The sequence below is a fragment of the Sclerotinia sclerotiorum genome, genomic scaffold (assembly GCF_000146945.2).
Source record: "Sclerotinia sclerotiorum 1980 UF-70 scaffold_19 genomic scaffold, whole genome shotgun sequence".
In the NCBI taxonomy this organism is placed as follows: Eukaryota; Fungi; Ascomycota; class Leotiomycetes; order Helotiales; family Sclerotiniaceae; genus Sclerotinia; species Sclerotinia sclerotiorum.
The window spans coordinates 351,193-374,408 of NW_001820817.1; the positions used below are offsets into that span (position 1 = coordinate 351,193).

General features: G+C 42.7%; 9 protein-coding genes across 9 annotated transcripts; 5 read left to right on the forward strand and 4 right to left on the reverse strand.

Moving 5' to 3' along the window:
• Positions 1 to 171: 171 nt before the first annotated feature.
• On the forward strand, positions 172 to 607 carry SS1G_12169 (predicted protein; the record flags this gene model as incomplete). Its single annotated transcript, XM_001587089.1, has 2 exons — positions 172 to 375; positions 434 to 607. 2 exons carry the CDS (start codon positions 172 to 174, stop codon positions 605 to 607), a joined length of 378 nt encoding a protein of 125 aa, XP_001587139.1.
• A 630-nt stretch (positions 608 to 1,237) lies between these two features.
• Positions 1,238 to 1,441, forward strand: SS1G_12170 (predicted protein; the record flags this gene model as incomplete). Its single annotated transcript, XM_001587090.1, has 1 exon — positions 1,238 to 1,441. One exon carries the CDS (start codon positions 1,238 to 1,240, stop codon positions 1,439 to 1,441), a length of 204 nt encoding a protein of 67 aa, XP_001587140.1.
• Positions 1,442 to 1,724: 283 nt separating this feature from the next.
• SS1G_12171 (hypothetical protein) lies at positions 1,725 to 2,898 on the forward strand (the record flags this gene model as incomplete). The annotated part of the gene is made up of 4 exons (XM_001587091.1): positions 1,725 to 2,000; positions 2,234 to 2,348; positions 2,566 to 2,599; positions 2,649 to 2,898. 4 exons carry the CDS (start codon positions 1,725 to 1,727, stop codon positions 2,896 to 2,898), a joined length of 675 nt encoding a protein of 224 aa, XP_001587141.1.
• A 312-nt stretch (positions 2,899 to 3,210) lies between these two features.
• On the reverse strand, positions 3,211 to 4,109 carry SS1G_12172 (hypothetical protein; the record flags this gene model as incomplete). The annotated part of the gene is made up of 3 exons (XM_001587092.1): positions 3,211 to 3,256; positions 3,367 to 3,417; positions 4,015 to 4,109. 3 exons carry the CDS (start codon positions 4,107 to 4,109, stop codon positions 3,211 to 3,213), a joined length of 192 nt encoding a protein of 63 aa, XP_001587142.1.
• A 1,147-nt stretch (positions 4,110 to 5,256) lies between these two features.
• Positions 5,257 to 7,101, reverse strand: SS1G_12173 (hypothetical protein; the record flags this gene model as incomplete). Its single annotated transcript, XM_001587093.1, has 1 exon — positions 5,257 to 7,101. The coding sequence occupies one exon, from the start codon at positions 7,099 to 7,101 to the stop codon at positions 5,257 to 5,259; it is 1,845 nt and encodes a 614-aa protein (XP_001587143.1).
• Positions 7,102 to 9,419: 2,318 nt separating this feature from the next.
• SS1G_12174 (hypothetical protein) lies at positions 9,420 to 16,940 on the reverse strand (the record flags this gene model as incomplete). Its single annotated transcript, XM_001587094.1, has 9 exons — positions 9,420 to 9,560; positions 9,699 to 10,508; positions 10,647 to 10,772; positions 11,097 to 11,206; positions 11,489 to 11,763; positions 12,117 to 12,145; positions 12,701 to 12,774; positions 13,305 to 13,414; positions 13,627 to 16,940. 9 exons carry the CDS (start codon positions 16,938 to 16,940, stop codon positions 9,420 to 9,422), a joined length of 4,989 nt encoding a protein of 1,662 aa, XP_001587144.1.
• A 1,302-nt stretch (positions 16,941 to 18,242) lies between these two features.
• SS1G_12175 (hypothetical protein) lies at positions 18,243 to 19,971 on the forward strand (the record flags this gene model as incomplete). The annotated part of the gene is made up of 4 exons (XM_001587095.1): positions 18,243 to 18,315; positions 18,796 to 18,839; positions 18,974 to 19,818; positions 19,887 to 19,971. 4 exons carry the CDS (start codon positions 18,243 to 18,245, stop codon positions 19,969 to 19,971), a joined length of 1,047 nt encoding a protein of 348 aa, XP_001587145.1.
• Positions 19,972 to 20,627: 656 nt separating this feature from the next.
• Positions 20,628 to 21,599, reverse strand: SS1G_12176 (hypothetical protein; the record flags this gene model as incomplete). Its single annotated transcript, XM_001587096.1, has 2 exons — positions 20,628 to 20,864; positions 20,922 to 21,599. 2 exons carry the CDS (start codon positions 21,597 to 21,599, stop codon positions 20,628 to 20,630), a joined length of 915 nt encoding a protein of 304 aa, XP_001587146.1.
• Positions 21,600 to 22,474: 875 nt separating this feature from the next.
• On the forward strand, positions 22,475 to 22,998 carry SS1G_12177 (60S ribosomal protein L31; the record flags this gene model as incomplete). The annotated part of the gene is made up of 3 exons (XM_001587097.1): positions 22,475 to 22,570; positions 22,636 to 22,710; positions 22,792 to 22,998. The coding sequence occupies 3 exons, from the start codon at positions 22,475 to 22,477 to the stop codon at positions 22,996 to 22,998; spliced, it is 378 nt and encodes a 125-aa protein (XP_001587147.1).
• Between the last annotated feature and the right edge of the window lie 218 nt (positions 22,999 to 23,216).

Sequence of the window (23,216 nt, forward strand, 5' to 3'; positions counted from 1 at the left end):
TTGGTTTCTTCGGTTTCTTGGTATCAATATCTTATTCCCTTACTCTTCTTTCACCGCCTTCTATATCCTCAGCTCCTTCGCTTTTGTCACCCTTGATGTCCATTCCCACAAGCTTCAACCATATACGTCCAACTAGTTGGCGGTATCCGCGGCCTATACACTCTATACAAAATGTCCACCAAAAGTATGTTCGCTCTTGACAGCGGACTCGGTCCTGGATATAACAACTCGTTTGGTTTCTCCCTCACTTTTGAAGGTGCAATCCTAACCATCGCGCCTCTGGGTGTTCTGATTGCTGCCTGGCCATTTCACATTTGGCATTACAGGAAGAGACCAGCCGTTGCCAAGACTGGGATGCACTTCTGGCTCTTAAGGGTAGGGCTCCCATATCAAACTCTTCTTAAGACTAAACAAAAATCACTATATATTTCAGATTGGGGCAATCGCTCTCTTTTGCTTAGAGGTTGCTAAGGCGGTGGCCTGGAGAATGGCTCCTGGCGGTGTATTTGCAATTTTCCAAGCGGCCATAGCACTCTCAGCGGTTAGCGCTATCGCTGTCTTACCAATGAACACGCTAGAATATCGCCACTTGCCTCACTCTCCCTAGATAAGTAGCGCCATGTTGAGCATTGCATCTTGCGTAGACATTGTGAAAACTCGATCTTTCTTCATGAGAGATGGTATGAGCACTGTCGCGGCGCTTTCTGCCGCTACCGTGGTACCCAAACTCGCGATAATCATATGTCAAGAGCTTCCCAAGCCATTTTGCGATTCCACAAACCAGATACTCTCTCAAGAACCACTTGTGGCTTTTGGAACCAAGCCTTGGCTGTATGGGTGAACCCAACGATGGGTTTAGGTAGGTGGCAGGCTTTAGCCATGAAGAACCTTTCTACCCCCGGTTCCGACAACTCATCGCAAAGGCTGAGCTCGGAATGATCGTATCTAGGCAAGGCAAGACAAGACCTCACGATGGGCTCTCATCAATACCTGTGTTGTTGCTTTCCGCTAAACTTTAGGACCAGCCGTCTTCTCACACATGCTTACAACCGCGTGCGAATGGGCTCAGGCTTTCTCCATCCAGACGACAGTAGCTTCTATGGGGCAAGATGAACCGAGATGGCGACCAACTTCTCTTATTTTAGCAACTGTGGCCATATACTTGGTGAAGATGGTAATCAGTCGAAAAGTTTACATCGAAGCATATCGCTAATATCATTACTAGACAACCATTTCAATGACTATATATTATATCAACAAGACTAGTACACTCACTCGTGGACACCTCGTGACGCAAATTACAAAGAAGAACTTCGCCTTGACACTGGTTTCAGCAAAAAAGACAGAGGCTGTTACCCTCATGAGCACAGATGTCGAGCAAATCTGCGATTTGATTGTAGAATTGCACGAGTTTGCCACAGCGATCCCTGCTGTTGCATGATGCCTATATAGACTTCATCTATCGAATCATCGGGATTGCATTTAAATTTGTCCTCATCTTTGCTATCGGTCTTGGTAAATTATCCTCATATTATAAAGGAACGTGTGCTCATATCTTTCAAAGCTGGCTGTCTTGTAGCTGTTTTGATGACCAAACCGGCGGCAAAGTCTCAGAAGCGATGGGTAGAAGGAGTTCAGAAACGTGTCGCCCAAATGAGCATTGTTTTGCTGCAATTGAAAGGCATCAGAATATTTGGTCTGCAATTTACGATTACCGGGCATTCATGCAGTGCAGTCGTGAAGCTAAGATTCAACGGTCCTTGCGGATTCGATACCTTCGTATTCAAGAATTTTTCTTGCAGAGGGAGCGCGAGGATCCGCGTCAACTCTTCAATCGCATCGGTGCGATTTCTCTTGATGTGGACGAAAGAGAAGCCGCTACGAGTAGCTCAGATATATTAGACAAGAAGCCATTGGCAACTGAAACTGTCCAAATCTCGACCAACAATCTTTCAGTAGCAGCACTACGAACCGAAAACCGCGTAAATGTCTTGGATAGTGTAAGCTTCGACATCGCTACTGCGTCACTCAATATCGTCATTAGCCCGGTCGGTTGTGGCAAGTCTACTTAATTTGCTTCGTACCCTGTTAGGCGAAACTGCCCTCTCCAGCGGGACAATACATATAAGAACGGACAATATGGCCTTCTGTTTCCAGAATTCCTAGATTTCCAACTGCACCATTCGACAAGCGGTTATTGGCACTAACAAATATGATCACAAATGGTATCAAGGGGTACTTAAAGCGTCTGCTCTCTGACTATGACGTTGGCAAGATTACGGATCAGTCCAAAACTAGCAATGATAATGGAGGCTTACTGAGCGGCGGCCAGAAGCAGAGAGTTGCGAGTAACTGAAAGCATGCAATGAAACTTTTAGTCGCGATGCTAATGAATCCCCGAAATACAGGACCTAGCTCAAGCCATCTATTTTCTGGCTCCGATTCTAATCCTCGACGATATCCTGAACGCCCTCAATTGATCGACTGCTAAACTCATCTTCTCCCGGCTGCTTTCCCCCAATAGTCTCTTTAAACATCAAGGAAGAACTGTTGTTAACGTTCTAGCTACGCACGCCGGTACTGTCATTTCGCTCTTCTTGTGAGCTCAAATTCTAAGACTAACATGTTTACTTGGTCGAATGGCTCAGTGATACCGACCAATTCCTTGTCCTCGATTCTTCTGGACACGTTTCTTCGCATGTCGATAAAAAGGACATCGACGCCGTGCGAACAGCAGCGCTAATGTCACCGAATCGAGACAAAGACCAAGAGTTTGAGGAAGAAGTCGTCCTGAATCTTGATGATGAGAGCGACGTGGCCGAGAAAATTGACACGATGCTGGCTACTGATAGAAGTCTTTACAGACTGCTTTTTGAACGATGCCGCGATATCTATTAATCGTAGTTGCAACGTCGGCTGTTGTTTGGCAAGTTCTCAATACCTGGAATGAGCTATGGGCTCTAATATGACTGGCTATAGGCCCGATGAATAAGCTGCTAGTTATTCCTCTGCCCATCAGTGTCTTTATACATGTTTTTTTCTCGGCATTTATGGTTTGGGTATGGCAAATTATCGCAATGCCCAAGATTGTCAACAGGATGCACAATTTGTTCCTCGACGCTATCATGACAGCCACGCTGCCCTTTCTCTCGGGATCACAGAGAGGAGCGCTGCTCAATAGATTCAGCCAAGATATAACACTTTCTGCATTCAAACTACCACACGGCGAACGTTTTCAGTGTATTCCTCAGCTTGACTATTGTCATCACTTAGTGCCTGTATCTTATCTCTAGATCATATTACATTATGGCCTTTATAATTATTCCATTTCTCTCCGGCATCCTCCGGGTATTCCAGAGCTTTTACCTGCAGACATCCAGACAAATACGAATGCCGGACTTAGAGAGCAAAGCTCCTCTATTTGCCACAATTAGCGAGATGGCTGCTGGTGTCGAGCACATTCGTGCCTAGTGGTTGGCAAGGTCCGCTACTTTCGCAGACATATGAGATGCTGGAACACTCCCAAAAGTCGTTCTACTACATGTATGCGGTTCAACGATGGATTTTGGTTATCTTGAACGCGATTGCTACTGCAATAGTTAGTGGGTTATAGTGAGCATCGCTCTTCTTGTCGTCAACGCCTTGTACATGTCGCAAGGCGGATTAGGCCTAGCATTGATGGCCGTGATCTACCTACAAGCAGATCTAAACTTTCTCATTACTGAGCGGACTACCCTGGAGACTTCACTAGGAGCTGTGGCGCGTCTGCAGTCGTTTATAAAGAATACGCCAACCGAAAGGACGAAGATGGCGTCGCAGAGCAAACTGTGACATGGCCGAGTCGTGGCGAAATTGAATTTAATAACTTTTCAGCTTCATATAGCCCGAAGTTAGATGCTAGACGAGTAATCAATGAAGTTTCTTTCCAGATCAAATCGGGAGAATCGGTAGCAGTTGTAGGATATACGTGGAGCGGAAAGAGTAGTATTATTTTGACACTCCTCAAATTTTTACACCATACAGGTACCATTACCACTGATGGCGTCGATATCTCGAATATACCTCACTAGCAACTTCGTCAGAGCATCACAGCAATTCCGCAGGATCATGTTGATATCCCTAGCACTGTCTGTGGTAATCTCCTGCACCTAGAGATTCTGAATGATGATGAAGACAAGAAACAGGACGATACCGTCCTAACCGAGATATTGAAAACCGTTGACCTATGGACCACATCTCTCGTCACGGGGAACTGCATGAGCCTCTTACAAAGAAAGATAGGACTATCAGCTAGCGAGCGACAGCTGCTGAGCCTAGCCAGGGCGCAAAGATGGGAAGCAAGATTGTGACTATAGACGAAACGACGAGCAACAAGGACTATCAGACAGACTCGATCGATATCATGCATCGCGTGATAAAGATTAATTTTGCAAGCTATACTCGAGTAATCTGTACGCATCGTAATACAGTCCCGAGTCAATGCGATGTACTTATTGGTTAAGCTGGAAGATGGCAAGGAGATGTCGTAGGAGAGGCAGAGCTGCGTCAATAGTGCGAGAGTTGATTTGATATTTAGGGAGCTATCCAGGGATTTATTGAATCGAGCTGAATATTGCGTGTGTAGGTGCTGGAAGAAGGTTGTAAAAGGTGATAAACAAAGGGTGTTTATAGGATATGTTCTGAATTTAGAAGCTAGTATAGCATGATAAACAACGAGTTTATAATGAACGTGAACGTTTTGAATTAGTGAGAGTAAGCGGGGTTGTATGAACTATCTTCTACACCTACTAAATCTATGAACTAACACTCCAAGCATCCTCAAATATATATATATATATTCATACATACATACTCACATACTCACATCTAAAAGTAATATCTGCTATATGTACTCTTACTCGTGCTCTTGCTCTTGCTCTCTCATATATCCTCATATTCGCTCATTAGTCTAATTAAAGAAAGAAAGATATTATCACTATTACACCCTTAAATATCCATGACCATCCATCTTTAAATTTCATTCGTTGATCCATTTATTTATTTAATACATTCATACATTCATAAATCATAAATCATAAATCATAAATCATAAATCATAAATCATAAATCATAAATCATAAATCATAAATCATAAATCATAAATCATAAATCATAAATCATAAATCATAAATCATAAATCATAAATCATAAATCATAGGATCATATAACCCTTGACCCTTCCGGGGGGGTAGAATTCTCCGGGCCTGGAGCTGGAGTCTATATTTGCGCTCCATATTCCACCTCCTTCCCCTTTCCTATCCCCATCCCCTTTCTCATCCCCCACAAACCTTTCTCTCCCCGCTCACCCCCCACCACCGAAGCATTCCTACTCCTCTCCTTCAGCGCCATCAAACCACCATCCCCACCCACCTCATCCCCTTCCCCACCCCTCCCACCCAAACTCAACGCTCTCAACCTCCCACCCACCACCCTATCCAAAAACCTCTTCTCATCCTTCCTCTTCTGTTCCTCCTCCAAAAACCTCCTCTCCTTCTCCGCACTCTCACACTTATCTTCCATTTCCTCCTCTCTCCTAACCACCCCCTCCCTATCCATCATCTTATCCTTCCTCCTCACCACCTTCCCCATAATCTTTTTCGCCCTCTTCCTCGTCTTAACATATGCTTCTAAACCCACCAGAACCGCATATGATCGAGAAATACTCACACGACTCATATCACATCCTTCCGTTTTGAGATTCTTGACAAACGCTCTGAAATTCGATACAGGAGGTCTGTAATGTCCACTCAATGGAGATAATTTAGTTAATCGACCATCTTTAATTTTGATTAATCCCGCCGCAGAAATTCTACTTCCGTGAAGAAAAGAAGAATGTTGAAATGCACCACTTTGTTTAATTCCCACATAAAGACGAAACGAAGTATCAGCCACGAAAATCCATGTATTTTTCTTAACCGATCCTCGAAGAAGTTTATTAAAAATGGTAGAAGCAGACATGTGAGAAACTTTTTTCATGCCGGGTGCATTATCGTATTCGGGAGATGCGTATTTAGATGCGCGGGATTCTTCTCGTAGGATTTCGAGTTCTTGCGCCTGTGACTGAGATTGTGTGCGCGTATGTGAATTATGATGAAGAGGAGATTCATCACTGGAACTTTCACTCTCTTCTTCTCCTTCATTATCCCCTTCTCCACTCACTGGTGTGAAAACAGGCGTCTCATCATCATTCCTCACAATTCCTCTAACGCTGTCTCTCCACTCAGTCGTCGTATCAATCCTCTCACCATTCTTCGCCCAACATAATCTCCCCTCTCCATCAATCTTGACTAGATAATCCAATCTCTCCTCCTTACTCAAATATCTCACTTGTTCTCTATCCAATCTCTCCCTCGGACACCCTTGACAATCTATAAACCTCCCCTCCCCATAATCCAACCAATAAAAGAAATTCTCGTTAGTATCTGCTTTTTTCCATTCCTCATGATACGTACGAAGATTCGATCCATATCTATGTTTAAGATCGACCATTTCAAGAAAATATTGTAAATCCATTATTTTCGCAGCTTTCTGTCTCGCCGCTTTTTCTTCAACTCGACGTTTTCGTCTCGCAATAAGTTCTTCCTCATTCAAATCCCCAGATTCATACTCAGATCCCTCATCAGATTCTTCATCTCCACCTGCCCTTCGAGCTATCATACCGATTTTCCTCCAATTTTCTCGTGCGTGAGATGTTCGATTTGTTGTTGTTGTTGTTGAAGTTGGACTTCCTACTCCTTCTATATTCATAGACGAATCACCCTCCCCATCCAAACTTCGACTTCCTCTTTCCTTCTCCCCACTTTCCCTCGCTCTTGGAGTTGTTAAATTCCTATACCTAGCCTCCTTAACCGCTTCAACCCATCGAGTTCCTACGTCCAACCTCTTTCCTGCCAGAATTCTCCTTTCCCTATGTCCTCTATAATTCCTCTGTATAAGTTCCGCAGCTTTCCACCTTTCATCTTCACTTAAATTCGGATCATCACCTAATCGTTTCGCGATAGCTTCTTTTTCTTTTTCTTCCTGGACGTGATTGATTTTTTGAATAACTTCAGGTGGTGGCATGGCGAGCGAATTAATATATTCCTGATGAGATTTCGAAGATGCTTTGCTAGAGACACTAACACGGGAGGGATGATGGGAATGTTGTGGATTTGATCGATTATGAGGAGATTGAGGGTTCGTTCTATCGTGATTTGTATTCCTCGTCGTCGCCGCCGCAGTCGCAGATCTCGAAGGAAATGTAAAATCGTTATTTAATGTATCCTCAACACTTATTTTCGAATCGCATTTCCTATGACTTCCATTTCCATTTATTCCATTCGACCGAATATTCTGTTCATATGGCTTATAATTTCCTCCACCTCGATTCACAGTCGATATATCTTCTCGTACGGAAGTTAAACTCCGCCTCGAAGTATCTTTTGATAAAGATACATCAAAATCAGGATATGAAGCCGTAGCCAGTGGAGGGGACATTTTCATGACGAAAGATCTTGGCGAATTGTTCTCCGACGAGAAAGGATAAATTGATAATTATCGAATATATATCTTCATTTGATTAGGAAATCAAAGTCTCATGTCTGTAATTGAGATGAATATTCTCCAATAGTATGAATTCGAATTATCGAAGAAGATGAATGAGCGACTTCGAGGGTAGAACATACGACTAGACAATGAAAAATTCTGGAATGTCTAAAATGACATTTGCAGAACCTCGGTCTTTTTTCTTCTTCATACCTTGATTTAACATTACCACAGATACATACGTATTATATATATCTACGTCTGCATCCGGAAAACTCCAATACTATAATAGATCTCATAGCAAAGTGATTAATTAGCCAATACCAATGCCAATCTTCATCAAATCTTCTTGTATATACCTTGAGATCATCCTGCCAATACCATGATGCAGATAGGCGCAACAAGGATTTCCAAAAATGACGTTGACAACTCATAAATAACTTCCTGCTCAGCCTTGCAACGTATTAACGTATCAAACATATCCCTGATCAGGGTCGTGGTCGTGGTCGTGGCTAGTTTTTCGGGATTTGCGGTGAAAAGTGGAGAGGAAGTTTTATTTAGTGTGGCGCCTACTCACTCATGATCATGACTTTCATTTAATACTATCCAGCCGCGTAAAACGAAACTATCTATTATGTTACATCTAATATACGGTCCGTATTCCTCATGAGAATTGACACATTCATAAATCCATATTTTCGATTATATTTAAAGCTACTAAGTATTTCCTTACTCTATATCAAATCTAATCTAACCATATGTAACGATACTATACTAGAGGCAGCGGCTGCCTAAGGTTCGTCAGTTGGTAGTTATGGGTTAAGGTTTTTATCACTGGTATTCACTTGGAAGTGAATTCGTTACTGGATCAAGTAGAATGTAGATAAACTAATTGATAACTAAGTTGAGCACAAAGCTCCTATACTATGAAACTTATTCTAACTATATACTGAACAATAAAGGGAGCCTCTAGGAGCTCTGAAGGCTCCCAGGGTTCCATCACGTGATCCCTATTTGCCTCAGAACACTAATCCTGGGACGACTCGTCTCCTAGGATAAATACTATCATAGCCCATCCTGAGTCCTAGGACACTTGTCCTATACCATTGTGGTTGCCTAAACGTTTGTCCTAGGATTATTATCCTAGGACGCCTTTTATCCCAGGACACTTGTCCTGGGATTCCTAGGTTCCTTATCGCCCGCGATAAGGAACCCCGCGTAAACCGTGGTTGAATCACATTCCCCCTGTATTCGGCAGCTAAATCACCGACATCTATAATACTATAATTAAATCTTTCTCCAGGTTCTTTTACTTATCCCATCTCATCTCTATACGGAGTAAAAACATCCAAATACAAATATAAAATCAAATCACACTAATATATCGTATCACATCATATCATATTATATTCCACCAAACACTAAACTCTACATACATACTAGGTATATACATAGAGACCAAGAGCTTTATTTCATTCAAGCTATATAACGCTGTAATAGGACCTCTTTTCATCGGTTCCTATATCTCGCTTTGGCTCCTACACCTCGCTTTCCGAGCTTCCCCTATTTTCCTCGCTCTCCTCTCCTCTCCGCTTTCGATTCTCGGTATTAAAAATGTGTAAATATCTACATCCATCCCATCTATACGTGAACTCATGCCTTTTTTTATTTGACCTCATGTAATGTCCAGTTCATTACTCATCGCCTGTTCATCACCCACCCGTACCACCATACCGACCCAAAACCTCCTTCATTGTATCCCTAACCACATCTCTAGAATACCATTAATCATCTTCCGATGCCCCATCTAACCCCCACGAATTCGAAAATGTGGTCACATCTCCATCCTCACCAACCTAATCAGCCCTCTTCCCATTTGGCATTCCAATCGGACTCTTCGATCCACTTCCACTAGGTGTTCTCTTCCCATTAACCTCCAAACCCCTCTTCTCCAATCTCTTCTCCATTTCTTGATTTCTATAAATCTCCTCCAACTTCTGTTCTGGAATCGTAAGACAATTAATTCCCAAGTAGTTACAAATACTTGTAACCACCAACCAAGCCCATCTAAAGTAAACCACTAGAGCAAAAACAAAGTATGCTCTGAGATACCACAATTCTACTCCTACGCTAACAGCTGGTAAACCAAATCGTGGGAGATTACCGAGAATAGCGCCTCCAACAAGTGGTGTGAGCATAACTGTCCAGTAAGGAAATGGTTGCCTTGTAAGATGTGCCAAAATAATCTTTGTTGTCATTCTTCCAAAGACAAAACTCATTGTAAGACAGAAAAGGACCAAACGATTTTCCGCCATGAGTGTTGAGTATGGAGAGAAAAGCCAAGCACCAATACTGAAAGTAAACACGGCCATAGGAGTCCATTCGAGGAAAACCGGTAAAACAGGCAAGTTATCTCTTCTCCTTGCTTTAACCACATTTATAACGCAGAAAGGAACATGAATACCGAATAATGAGACGACGAGAATTGGTACCCAGAGATCTCTAACGGAATAAGAACCGAAAAATTCATGATATCCGAGGAAATAATGATGACCGACTAAATCCGTGATTCGATGTGTCCAAATTTCTGGTCCATAATATCCACTTAGGATCATGATCGTACAAGCCAAGATTAATCCTTCTGTAGGTCCATTGAAAATTCCCAAGTATAATGTATGTGTATGATATGTTTCCCAAGTTGAAAAGAACATGGGTAAACATGGAATCAATGCGGTGAAGATTCCAGCTCTTGATGTACCTAAACCCATAGCAGCCGTTTCGCAAAGTGATGCAAGTGTACAATTTAGAGAATCGATTCCATGGTCGAAGAGTTCACCTAGACCGCTAGATGTTCCGGTTCTTCTCGCTTGTTTTCCATCTACATTGTCCATTGTTGAATACATCCATAGACCGAAGGCAAAACTGTAATATAACCATGACGGCCCCTGCCTTTTGTCAGTATTTGTCGTTTTTTTGCATCTTTGCAGATTCGAGGATGTGTGAGAGAGGGAAATGGGTCGATTGAGGAGCAGGAGGGGTTAAGGGTAAAAGAATATAGAAAATCAGTAGAGAAGAACACTTACAGGTCCAACCAAATCCGGCATGAAGAGCTCCAAAAAGATAACATTAATGAGAATGAAAAAGAATCCCAACAATGTTACCATATTTGGCGCAATCCATAATGGTAATAATTCGACGAAGCCATTCCACTATAATGATTGTGTTAGTCTGGTTCTTCTTCAAACTCAATAGCTTGCTGTGCTCGATATCTCATCCCCAAGTTATTATGTAGAAAAGTTTCAAGAACAATAGAACATTGACGTAAAACCTTTCCTCTCCTTCCTCTACCAATCTGCCCAAACCCTCAAGCTCAAGCTTGAAGCTCGTTGCGCCTAACCTATCAATATCTACTCTTCCCCTCCACGCAGCATATCCAACACCCCAAAGATCGGCTGCAGAAATGAAAGCTCCCTCACTCCATCCCCCACCGTCCCTCAAGTAAAAAAGAAAAAAGAATAGAAATCAAAACTCACATAATGTTTCAAGATATAATTCGAAATCAAACTCTTATCCACGCTCGAATATTTGTATGATTTCAGATGAACGAGCGCTTCTTCCGACACGCACTCATGCGCTGCTTCTTCTGTTTTTGGGTAGATTTTGTTAGCTTTCGGTTTTTCTTATGGATTGATTTTTTTGCGTTCTTTTCCTTCATTGTGCCTGGGAGTGTTTGCGGATTTCTCCTCTTTCCTGTTTCTCTCTCTTCTTTCCTTCTCTTAACCTGCGAAGTAATACTATCGCATCGTAGAATATCTCGTCTATCCCACTTCACCTAATTCATCTCATCTCCTCCTCTCACCCCGCCAAAAAAAAGGACACAAAAAAAAGATAAAAAGGAAAACCAGCACACGAGGAAAAAACTTACTCATACTCGTCACCATCTCCTCCAAATCCTCCACTCTCTCCCTCAACCCCTTCACCCTCGGCGTCTTAGGTGTCGTAACCGGCAAGGGCAACACCTTAGTATCTTTAAAATTACTTGCTGACGCCGTATTCACAGCCAGCACGGAATCGATCTTGTCGCGAATATTTTCGGTGGTGGGCGGAATGCGCTTCCTCCCGAGCGAATAAAAAAGTAGGAGGTAGGTGGGTGATTTGAAAGGATGGCTTAAATACCTTGGTAGGCAGATCTTGGTCGCACTAAGGAGTGAATTTTGGTGAATCAAAGCAGTGTGGGATATTATCGGGTTGAGCTTGGCTGGCTGATGATGCGGGTTGTGTCCCGATGGTTTCCGCTGGGGTGATGAGGTGAAGTTGATTTTCGTGGATTGATTAATTAATTGATTAATTGATTATTGTGTTTGTGTTGATGTATTTGCTATTTGAAGTAGAGTAAAGTATTACATAAAACACAAAAAACAACAGAGTCGTTCAATCGAGGAAATCAATAGAAAAGATGCAGATATAAAAAAGATGAAAGTAAAGATAAATTTTATTTTAGAAGAAAAACACTTTCACGAGGAAATCTCAGGAAGCTTATTACCGATACTTACCTATCCTTTCTGTCTTTCCTTCCACGTTCCTGCGACTCCGTAATTATGTCCAGGGGAGTCAAAGTCACTAGCCTACAAGATACTCTTGGTACAAGATCTAGGACACCAGTGGTACACCAGTGGTACCGTTTAAAAAAATAAAGTGGTCGGTCGGCCAGTCTGATCAGGGGTTTGAGGTCTTCTAAAGCTTCTACGGCTGGTGGGCCCAGTTATAGAAAGGTTCTACTCCATGTACTAATGAATTCCACGTCAGCTTTTTGGCTCTAGCACGCACTTGAGCTGACATCAAGCGATAAAGCGGTCAAGAGCTTTTCGAAATTGAAAAGTCTTTCATGTGATATAGTAGATAATGTAAGATCTTAATAATCATTTTCTACATCTATGAAAGAACTCATGCTCGTATACTCGTATCCCACACTAAAATACAAAATACAATAAACAATAAACAATAAACAATATACTCATAAAATCTTAACAATTAATTTTCTATATCTGTAATTATAAAAGAACTCATACTCATATCCCATACTCAATCCCAACAATTAATTAATTTTCTACATCTACGAGTATACAAAAACTCATACCCATACCCATATACTCGTATATCGTATACCCGTATACCCATATCCCATACACTCGTATCCCATACACCCATCTACTACAAATTCAATTACTAAATCTAACAAGTCTAACACATCTAACTTCAACTCATACTCTCATAACAAACCAAACCTCATCTAAAATAATAAATCTATAAATGAATAAAACAAACATTTTCAAAAAACAGTACCTACCGAGTATTTCCTACAATCAAAAGTAAAGTTATATATAAGAGAGAAATGAATATATTACAGAAGAATCTATACATACAAAGCTAAAGTCATCGGTTCACCAGTTCAAGTGTGAATCAATCTAGCTTGATTACTGACCACCAATGGAGTAGCTTTTCAACATCTTATGCCAGTATAGATATCAATCATCTGCTCAGCTCTTATAGATGCGTGAGTGTGACATTAAAAACTTGTATTGATTGATTCTTCATTCCATGTTGTTTGTAACTCTTGATACTATACACTTTTTTGAAAATTTCCCAGAATTATTTCCACGGGTCCATAATTTGACCTCCATTATCATAATGTATCTGGACATTCGTTCACATCCTTAGAATTTCCACTCAAGAATCTGTACCTCGATCCCTGATATTTTTAAAACATGGAGCACATATAATAACAAGCCATCGCTCATCCCATTCAGCCATATTGCTGAAACCACTCGCTTCTCTCCTCTCGTTACTTTCCCTACCACCAGCATCAGACTTTCCTATCGCTGCCACATCCACTAACGCAGTTTTGTAAAGAAAATAACCAAAAATGCAACGAGACCAATAGCAATTGCACACATCCAACAGGCCAAAAGCAACCATGCATATCTTTTTTGTTTTAGGGCAAAAGATGAAAAATCTCCATCGGTCCACCATACTATGATTCCATCCATTCGACCAGTTGCATACAGCAATAACATCGGAGGGAATAGATTACATAAGGTCAATACCAAGATTGAGATGTTTCTTTTGCGACGAGCCTCAAGGATGATATGAGCAGGGTTTTGAGACCAAGGAGATAATTTCGGGTTTTCGAATAAATGCTTCCATGTGTTTCCTCGAGAATCACGAGCGCTATCACCAAGTACAGGTTGAGATTCGAAGAAACCATCGGATTTTGCAGCATCTCGAATTTCCTGCAACTGATGAGGACTGTACAAATCCTGCCAGCTTGGACGCTTAGGAGGAGCAAGAGGGGACCTATAAATGAAATCATTGGTGTTATCGCTTTGCGTACCCCTGTGAGTATGACCTCGAACGGGTGTTGATGGTTGCTCTACTGTCGGACGGCTCTCAAAGGTTGAAGCTGCATTATTGGTAGATGCTAAAAGTGCAAGAGGGCGAAGGGCATTTGTTGGATAATCCTTCGTGTTATTGTTTTGTGTGGGAAATTTACCAGGTCTGTTTGCTTGAATCAAACTCACACGCCTCGGTTCATGCTTGGAATTCATGTGAAGGTCTCTATAAAAGGCCCCTGGTGGACCTTTTATGAAACGTTTGTGATCTTGAGGCTTTGGATCACCGGCGGTTTTCAATTCTATTTGAATTTCCTTGTGTTTGGTAGCATTTTTTGATATTGTTGCCATTGGCTCTCTCTTTGGGCTGGCTATTTTCTCGCCAAGCGCTAACACATATTGCCACGAACTCGAACGCTTCTTGTTCAATGGTGGTATATCATCATTAAAACCACCTAACGCTAGTCCTGGCTCACCCACGTCACCTGTCCAGTCAAATCTCAAGCGTTCATCCACATGTCCTCGGATACTAGAAGAAATTTGTTGGCCTTGATTAGAACTTGTAAAGTCTGCACTTTCCTCACTTGTATGAAGAGACGGTGGGAATATAACATGATTTTGACCACGAGATGGCTTCATCTTCGGCGGAGGGGATTTGAAAGGATTAGTATGAGCTTTACTAAGAGGTTGTGGATTGTAGTTGTAGTTATTTTGAGGTGGCCGGGTTCTGTTTGAATCTGCAAGATAGCCGTTGACTTTGTGCTCTCTGAAGACAGGTAGAAACACAGGAATGTGAGACTTTTTTAGATCTCTTTGACGATAGTCTCCGTAGTATTCAACATTGCCAGGATGATGTGCAATACGTTCCGAAGATCCGTACTCATCGATACGTAGAGGCTCGGTGCTCTCTGTGCCATCATCTGAATTATCTGCAATGCTGCTTCCTGCTCTGTTGACAAGACCCCCCATCATCATTGGCTCGTTCGGCTTAGAACGGCCAAAGGGTCCCGCAGCGCTGTCTGCTACAGTTTCCCAATCTTCCGCCTCGGTGGGAGTGGTATGTTTCTCGGATGATTCATGAGGTCGATCATACGGGGATTCTGGAGGAGAGTCGGGAAGATTAACGCTGTGACTAATTGGAATACGGACAACGTTTTGATGCTGGGCAGTAACCCAGTTAGGTGCAATTGCTCCACGATCGTAGAACGCCTGCGCCTGTGCTACAAACTCTCTTTGCTCAGTGCTAAGGCTTCCAGAATCTGATGGAGGTGTGTCTTCCACATTGAGCTTTCTTGAGAAATTTAATCCAGGTCTTTGAGGTCGAGGATGCTCATTCTGACCCGTGAATGACGTTGATACGCTCTCCATGCTATAGACACTATAACCACTGGCACGACGGAGGGCCTTGCTAACTTCTCTCTCCAGTGGCTGTCGCAAGATAACTGGGTCTGTCCAGTGTGGATCGTCCCCATACACTGAAGGATCATCTGCTGGAGATATTATGACTTTTGGCGTGGGCTGAACCTTGGGTGTGGCGAATGGGAATGAAGGTACGTGCAGCTGTGCAGCAATGTCTGCTTCAGAGTCATCTCCATCAGAATTCACACTATTAGTTCTCTGTATCAAAGCTTTTCGAGATCCAGCCTTGGTTGTTGTTTGAGTGAGTTCAAGCAATTTGTGTGTGTCACCGTAAGAAGATGTTTGGCCAATTCCTTGAGAAATGCTTGGAGCAATTGTTGGCACAGCAAGAATAGGTACTTCAGGCAAGGTACGGGTTGGTGGCTGACCATTTGACTCTCCGCGTACCCTAACAACCTTCCGTTGCTTCTTGATATTAAGAGCTGGTGGCAACATTTCTCCAGAGTCTAATCTCGTGTCTAGGTCAAATTCATTGAAGTAATTTTGGTGATTGGAACTTTTAGCGGCGATATCTCCTCTTAAAGGGCTTTCTTCGTCTACCTCTTCTTCGCTATCGGATTCAAACCCTCTTCCACTCGAGTGAAGATAGTGCTTATAGATATTACCAACAGTGCTAGTAGCTCTTTGAATATCATAACTGTGTCTCTGAGGCGTCGTGTCGGAAGAACTCTTACGTATTGGTGATTGTATTTCGCCTTGATATGGTGTATACAAAGAATGTCGTGCCGGGTTGTAAGATTTTTTACGTGTAAGGTCGCCTAGACTATCTCCATCATTGCTGCTTGGTGGTAGGGAACCCGACGGTGCTTCGCCGAGTTTGGAGTGGTATATAGAAAAGTCATTTCCTTGATATCTAATACTTGACTTGTCTTCGTCATTACCACCACGACCCTGTTTTCGTGCTTCTGGTGTATATGGACCTCTTTCATCATTTTCTTTGAGAAGCTCCATATATCCTGAGGATTTCTTTCCAAATGTTCCCTTTGGAATGTTGGGATTCTCTTTCGGCCAATGCGAAGTTTTGTCCTCTTCATCTTTTGTATCTGGAGTGATGGGTGATGATATGGTTGCAAGCGCGGTCTTAATGTTGGACAGTAGAGAGCCAGGTTCGCCCTTGACTATTGACGAGCGACGTTGTGATCTTGACCTAGGAACTGGAGTAGAATTTTCTGTATCTGATCCATAACGTCCTCCGAAGAGAGCAGCGGGAGGTGGCGGGAGCGGTATATTTTGGAGAAATGATTCAACATTCGTCCCTCTCTTTCTCTCTATTTTCTGAAGGGGAATCGAGTCGCATCTTTCGGGGGGCTCGAAGAGATTGTGTGAAATAGCACGTCGTCCACTTGAAGTCCTCTTTTTACCAGATGTGATTGAAGAGTGGGCAGTGTGCAGATCATGGAACACTGCCCTGACTGGGGCTGGCTTGCTGGATGAAGAAGGAAATTCGACATCTTGAGAGGTTGATCTGGATCTAGGGTCGTTGGAAGAGTCTGGTTGTTGACGATACGGGTTCTTGGATGGCCATTTAGAATTTGGCAGGTCTGCGAAACCAACCACAGGATGAGACATGATATGGAAATGATCTTCAATTGACAGAAATGCGACAGTTAATTACTAAATTATTTCGTGTGGAGATGGTACATCAATTTGAGGTAAACAGTGATACACTTTTGATTAGAAAGAAGAAGGAAAATATTAAACGATTGTTTACTTGCTTGAGGAATGGCAAACTAATAAAAGAAAAAGTCCATGGTCGTCGAAATCGAACAGAAATGAATCGTGTTATACAATTGAGAGCGTGTTCGGAGTCGCGTGTGGTTGTGTTGACAAAGTAAAATATTATTTGAGCTGCAGTTGGGTTGAAGATGAGAGAAAGTTGCTGAATGCGTTCTCGTCGAGTTTGGAGCTTTAATAAAAGACGAGAGTAGAATATGCAATAAATGATTGAATAGAGTTGGTCGTTGCATGTAAATCCTACCTCGAAGAATTGTTCTTGGGGTTTTGTTAAATTGTTGTCGTTGCCCTTGTTATTGTTGTTGCTGTGATGTTGTTGTGACGTTGCTATTTTAAAGTATTTCTGCACAAGCAATCGGTCCGCTGGCATGGACAAATCATGTTTTGCCGATTCGATGAAGTGAGGAGAAGACTTTCACTTTCAACAGACTTCACTATGATCTGACCTTGTCTACTCTGATTCTTTCCAGTTGTCTTTTGCCTTGGTAGATCACTCGGCACCTCTGGCTAATACTAGGAGAAATAACCTGTGGGAAAAAGAAATGATATGGAAGAGATACTAGGTAGTTAGGTGGTTGAAGGAAATACGGACAGATGCAAATGATGGTAGTTATACTTTCATCATGTGAGTGAATGCAATATCAGTTCTTCAATTGAACTACCAGGTAATTACTCGGTATCCCAAATGATTGAGGCTTCTCCATTGATATCGATGGTGCAACATCGTTCCTTCCATTTTGAGATTCACCATGGCGAGAAATTTGAAGCAAAGGAAGGAACTCCCGACCTTCATCCCTCATAATTCATGTCTTAACTTCAAACCCTTCATCAACAATAATATTGATGAAGCTTCAAAGTCCTCCCTAAGGCTTTCGCTTTCTCGGCTTGTGAGAAGAGAAGCAGACCTCTAACTAGACTTCGACCAGAGATTTTTGGAACGTTATTATTACACAGATAATATTACTGAGCCTTCAATATAATTTAAAAGAATGCTTCGGCTTGTAAATACTGAAAAAAGCCTACGATGATGAGTTACAACTAGGTATACATCACCAGCTTCTTTCCAAAACACCATTGAAGTTATCCCTACCTCCTCTGTATATAATCAACGAGGTATTATTCATTATTCATCTGAAAATGCCAACCGATACCTTTCAACAACTCCATCGACAGCCAGATGCCGTTGCCGTTGCCGTTGCCCCTCTTATGGGTTCGTCGATTGAATATCCTAGCTTACAGCCCTATTCGAAGACAGCAAGAACAATTCACACATACTCTGCATATCCAAACCTTCATCAATGAGCGTCGGAGTTAACTACTGAGGCTTTAAATATATCCATTGAGAGCTTGACATCACAAATCGGGGAGTTCGAGGTTTTGTTGGCGGTAGCTATAGGTTCCATAGCTACCTAGTACCTAGTTACCATTGTCGTTGTCGTTGCAAGTAAGATCTTACCTCATTCACTAAAAAGTGGGTACTGCTTGACTACACTAGCGCCTCAAGCTCAGATATTCTCGATTAGATAGCAAACGATACATGTCCCTCCCTCTATCTTCATCATTTCTCTCTCTGCCCTGCTACTCAACAACAACAACAATAATTAAAATCTGAACGGTGGCCAAGTTCTCCTGCGATTACTGGACCATAACAATCAGGAAGCTGAATTACTTGCCTACTATTACACTTCAGGTCCTGCCATTTGTCTATTGGTCGAACTCGGAGCTCCTCAACAGGTAACAAAGCTCATACAAATCATACAAATAATTGCAAGATGGAGCAAATCAAAGCTCTGAATGCTTTGGAGGTATTTATTTGATCTTTCGCTATAATTCCCTCAAGTCTGAGTTACTATACTAATTGTCAAAAGCCCTTCCTAGCTCTTACTAAATCAGCAACATCACCACGCGCCGCCATCGACCTCATCACTCGAGCGACCGCCGCGCCCGGAACATATATATTCACCGAACTTCTCCTCGCGCCACAAATTCAAGCCCTCTCCACTGCTTCTCCAGAGCAAGCAGCTTATCTTTCACTCCTTAAAATCTTTAGCTATGGCACATACCTTGACTATACCAGCGACTCCTCTCTCCCCACTCTCTCCTCTGCCCAAACCCTTAAACTTCGCCAGCTCTCCTTCCTCACCCTTGCCAAAAGCCCGTCCGACTTGACCTACCCAAAACTTCAGTCTGCGCTTTCCCTCTCCACTCCCCGCGACCTCGAAGATCTTGTCATCAGCACCATATATGCCGGTCTCATAACCTGTACTTTGGACCCTTACAACCAAACTGTGCTCGTCTCATCCATCTCTCCCCTCCGCGATCTTCCCCCCTCTACAATACCATCCATGTTATCTACCCTCTCAGCGTGGTCAGCTCGTTGCACCACGACGCTTTCGTCCCTCGAATCGCAAATCGCGTCCATCAAGGCCGAAGCCCAGCGCCGTCACCGCGACGAAAAAGAATGGAACGCCCACGTCGCATCCCTCCTCGAAACGCCCCCTCCAGCAGAGCCTTCCACTGAAAGGGCAGGTATCATGAGTAGTCTACATAGTTTGACGGGCAAAATGACGAAATCGTCTGGAAAGCGCAATGCCACATTAGAGAATCTTGGTAGTGATGAGGAAATGGATGATGTAGATTCGATAAGTGGTCAGCAGATGAAAGATACCCGAAGTTCGAAGAAGAGAGGTTTTGGCGGGTTAGGATTTGGGAAGTGAGTTGTTCCGCTATCAGAGCCTAGAGCTTGTGACTAGTGGGACTTTTCACTGACCAATCTCTTAGCTCAACAGATACCGGCTCAACAGATGCCGACTCAACACGCCTCTCACTCGCTTTGGATCGTATATTGGATCATGAGAGTATGTGATTGCATTAGCAAAAGGCTTTCCATATGTAGTCCCTCGGATATAACTCAATTCTTTTTGGTTGAGAGGATTGGGGGCGGCAGGGATCAACAAAAGACTACAAGATGGCGTACGGAAAGGGAGAAATCGACATCGACGGCACATTTTCACGCATGTTTACTTAGGTTAGGTATGTCCTCAGATGAAGATAATCATACATTCAATGTATGCAGGAAGAGGATATCAAAAACCGCCCTATTAGCTTCCATCCATACAAATAAAAAGTAAAGAAAAAGAAGAGAAAACGGTCATCAAAAGGCCCTTCAGTTCCCCGTTCTGTCCATAGAAAGACATCCAGACTTTGAGAAAAATCAAATAAAAAAAAAGAAATTTCCTCCCAAATAAATAAAATCAGTCAAGTCAAGTCAACGCCAGCAAATCAACGTGTGATATCTTCCTGCCAGTCGATCCCTGTGTACAAAGTCCCAAATCACTTTATATGAAAGAGAAAATTTGTCTCCAGAACACCTCGCTCTATAAACACAAGTCCCAAATTGCCATTCATTCCTTCCTTCCTTCTTCCTCCCTGACTCCATGCTCTATTTTTAGGTCTTTTCATGCAATTTTGCAACTGCTATCTATAGTGTTTTGCTTGGCTTCCTTCTACACATCTTCATATTTACAATCTCTTGCCGGGCACTAAGACAAATATTAAGACTAGTGCTGCGTCTGTTATGGCTGTGACCATGAGGACCATGAGTGCTCGTTTGTTGAGAAGCCTTTTGACAAAGGGTTCCCTGATCTTGGAAAAGGACATGAATGTATATTCACTGTATCCAGCCAAGGCAAGAATAGGATCGAGTGCATATTGGTGAGAACAGAGTGCATAAACACCAACTGTGAAAGGAATGATGAGCTGGAAGTATGTAAGTATCAAGATAGGAAATGTAGAGATAGATTGGTGAATACATACCCAGACACGAGTATGGTGGGGATAGTCCAGAAAGATTAGAATGAATCCAACCCAGAATGCAGCAAACATAGATAGCAAACCAACGATGAGTCTTAACATCATTGAAGGAGGAACTAGATTGCCCAAAGCTTTCATTCTTAGAAACCCTGGGAAAGCATCACGTTCCATTGCTTGGAAAACGTAATCCTTGGCTGCATCAAAAACTTCTGGGTCATCACGTCCCCGCTCTTCAATAGAAATCGTAATATCTTGGGTAATGGCATGAGGTAAAATGATCTCACGCTCAGCACCTGGAAGCAGAAAGGTATATAGAATCTTTTCGGCAGATGCTCGAATGTCAGCTCTTGCGACAGTGTGTGCAGGGGAGTTTGAATCTGAGGTCAATTCCAATGGACTGCTCATAAAGCTGGGTCTAGGCCTTTCGCTAGACATGTTTCCGAGGTTGTGACCCGAATTGGAGCCTATACTATGAGAAGGAGAGTGTCCCTGTGGAGCCACAACTTCTCCAGTATCAGATTGTTCTCTAAGGAAAGCCGACATCTGAGCATCTTGATTTTTCTCCTTTTCTGTGTTGAACATGGACGGTCCAGCAGCTGGATGATTCATCTCGCCCAAATTTTCTAGAACAGCGGAGGATCGTTTAGACTGCGCATCATCGCCTTTAGGTGTACCAATCATTACAGATCTCCGCAATTCTCGTACGTAGTGTCGGCATAACGACATGTGTTGAGCAACATCAAGCCTGTCCTTGAATTAGTGATTGAATTGAACAATTTAATGCAAGGAAGACAAACCAAAAATCGAGATAATCAACAGAGCGCTGCTGATCTCTCATATAAATGTAGAATGAGAATAGATCTACCGGGGGTAAAGTCCTTCTACTAAGCACCTCGAATAGTGTAGGAAGTCGATTCCGATTCAGATCGGGCTGAGGAGAGTTGATTCCTGCCATGGCGATGACGACAGGGTGGGAACTGAGCTGTTTGAAAGGCAAGGGGAGTTGAAGTAAAAGGGATTGCTCGAAGTATTGATCCTGATTCTACAAGGAGTTCTTGATTTGTTGTCGCAGATTGTTGTGAAGTTTGTTGTTGGGCTAATGGAATGAAAAAAAAAAAAGGATCGGAAAGAGCGTCGAAAGTCGGGTAAACCAAAAGAGAGTGAATAGGACGTGATGAAACCTTAAAATCTGAGAAGCAGTCTTAGGTATGCAACACTTTGAATTAAATCTGAAGTCATATAAGTTATCGGCGTCGTCCCACTCAATCTGCCGACGACCTGCAGCGTAGGTAGCGTGGTTGTTTTGGCTGCAATACTGTCGCCTTGTTATTATGTAATCATTCACAAGGCATCAATAGTGGCTGCGAAATTTTCGGTTAACTAGCGCCTTCCACACTGAGGAAATTTCGAAATTCTTAGACTGCATTACTGAAGCTCAGACAAGACAACTTATCACGACAAATCGCGACAAATCCTTCAGTACGTTGATTTAACTCCTAGCCGAATCAATCGAAGATCAAAATCGAAGTCTCTCGATTCTAACAAAGAAATTAGAAATGTCGACGACCACCAAGAAGACCGGCGGCAAGACCCAAAGATCCGCCATCGCTGATGTTGTTGCGCGCGAGTACACCATCCACTTGCACAAGAGAGTATGTCGAAATTGCGGAAAAACAGGGATTCGAAAAAGGGCGAAGGACTGATTGTTTCGTTTTAGTTACATGGTGTTTCTTTCAAGAAGCGTGCCCCAAAGGCCATCAAGGAGATTAAGGCATTCGCTACTTTGTCAATGGTATGGATATCTATCTAGAAGGATCGACAGAAAATACAGCAAGGAGAACCATACTGATGTTGGTATTTTCTTAAATTATAGGGTACCTCCGATGTTCGTCTCGACCCCCAATTGAACAAGAAGGTCTGGGAAGCTGGTATCAAGGGTGTTCCTTTCAGACTCCGTGTACGAATCTCGAGAAAGCGTAACGATGAGGAGGGCGCCAAGGAGAAGTTGTACAGTTACGTTCAGGCCGTCAATGTCCAAAACCCCAAGGGTCTCCACACTGTTGTTGTAGAGGATGCATAAATGATCAAAATCAAATGGCATGGGGGTATTTCTGGAGTTGCTGCATTTCTGCTTGCTAAGGTAGTGGAAAATGAAAAGGTCTAGCTTTCGATACCTAAATGCAGCCACTAGCTATGGGAAATATTCTCATGCACTTGTGATATTGGTCTGTGATATGAGGCTGGAAAAGGCAGCTGGGTTCTTTCCAAGGAGCCGGGGAGGTAGCGCTTCTTCAGGAA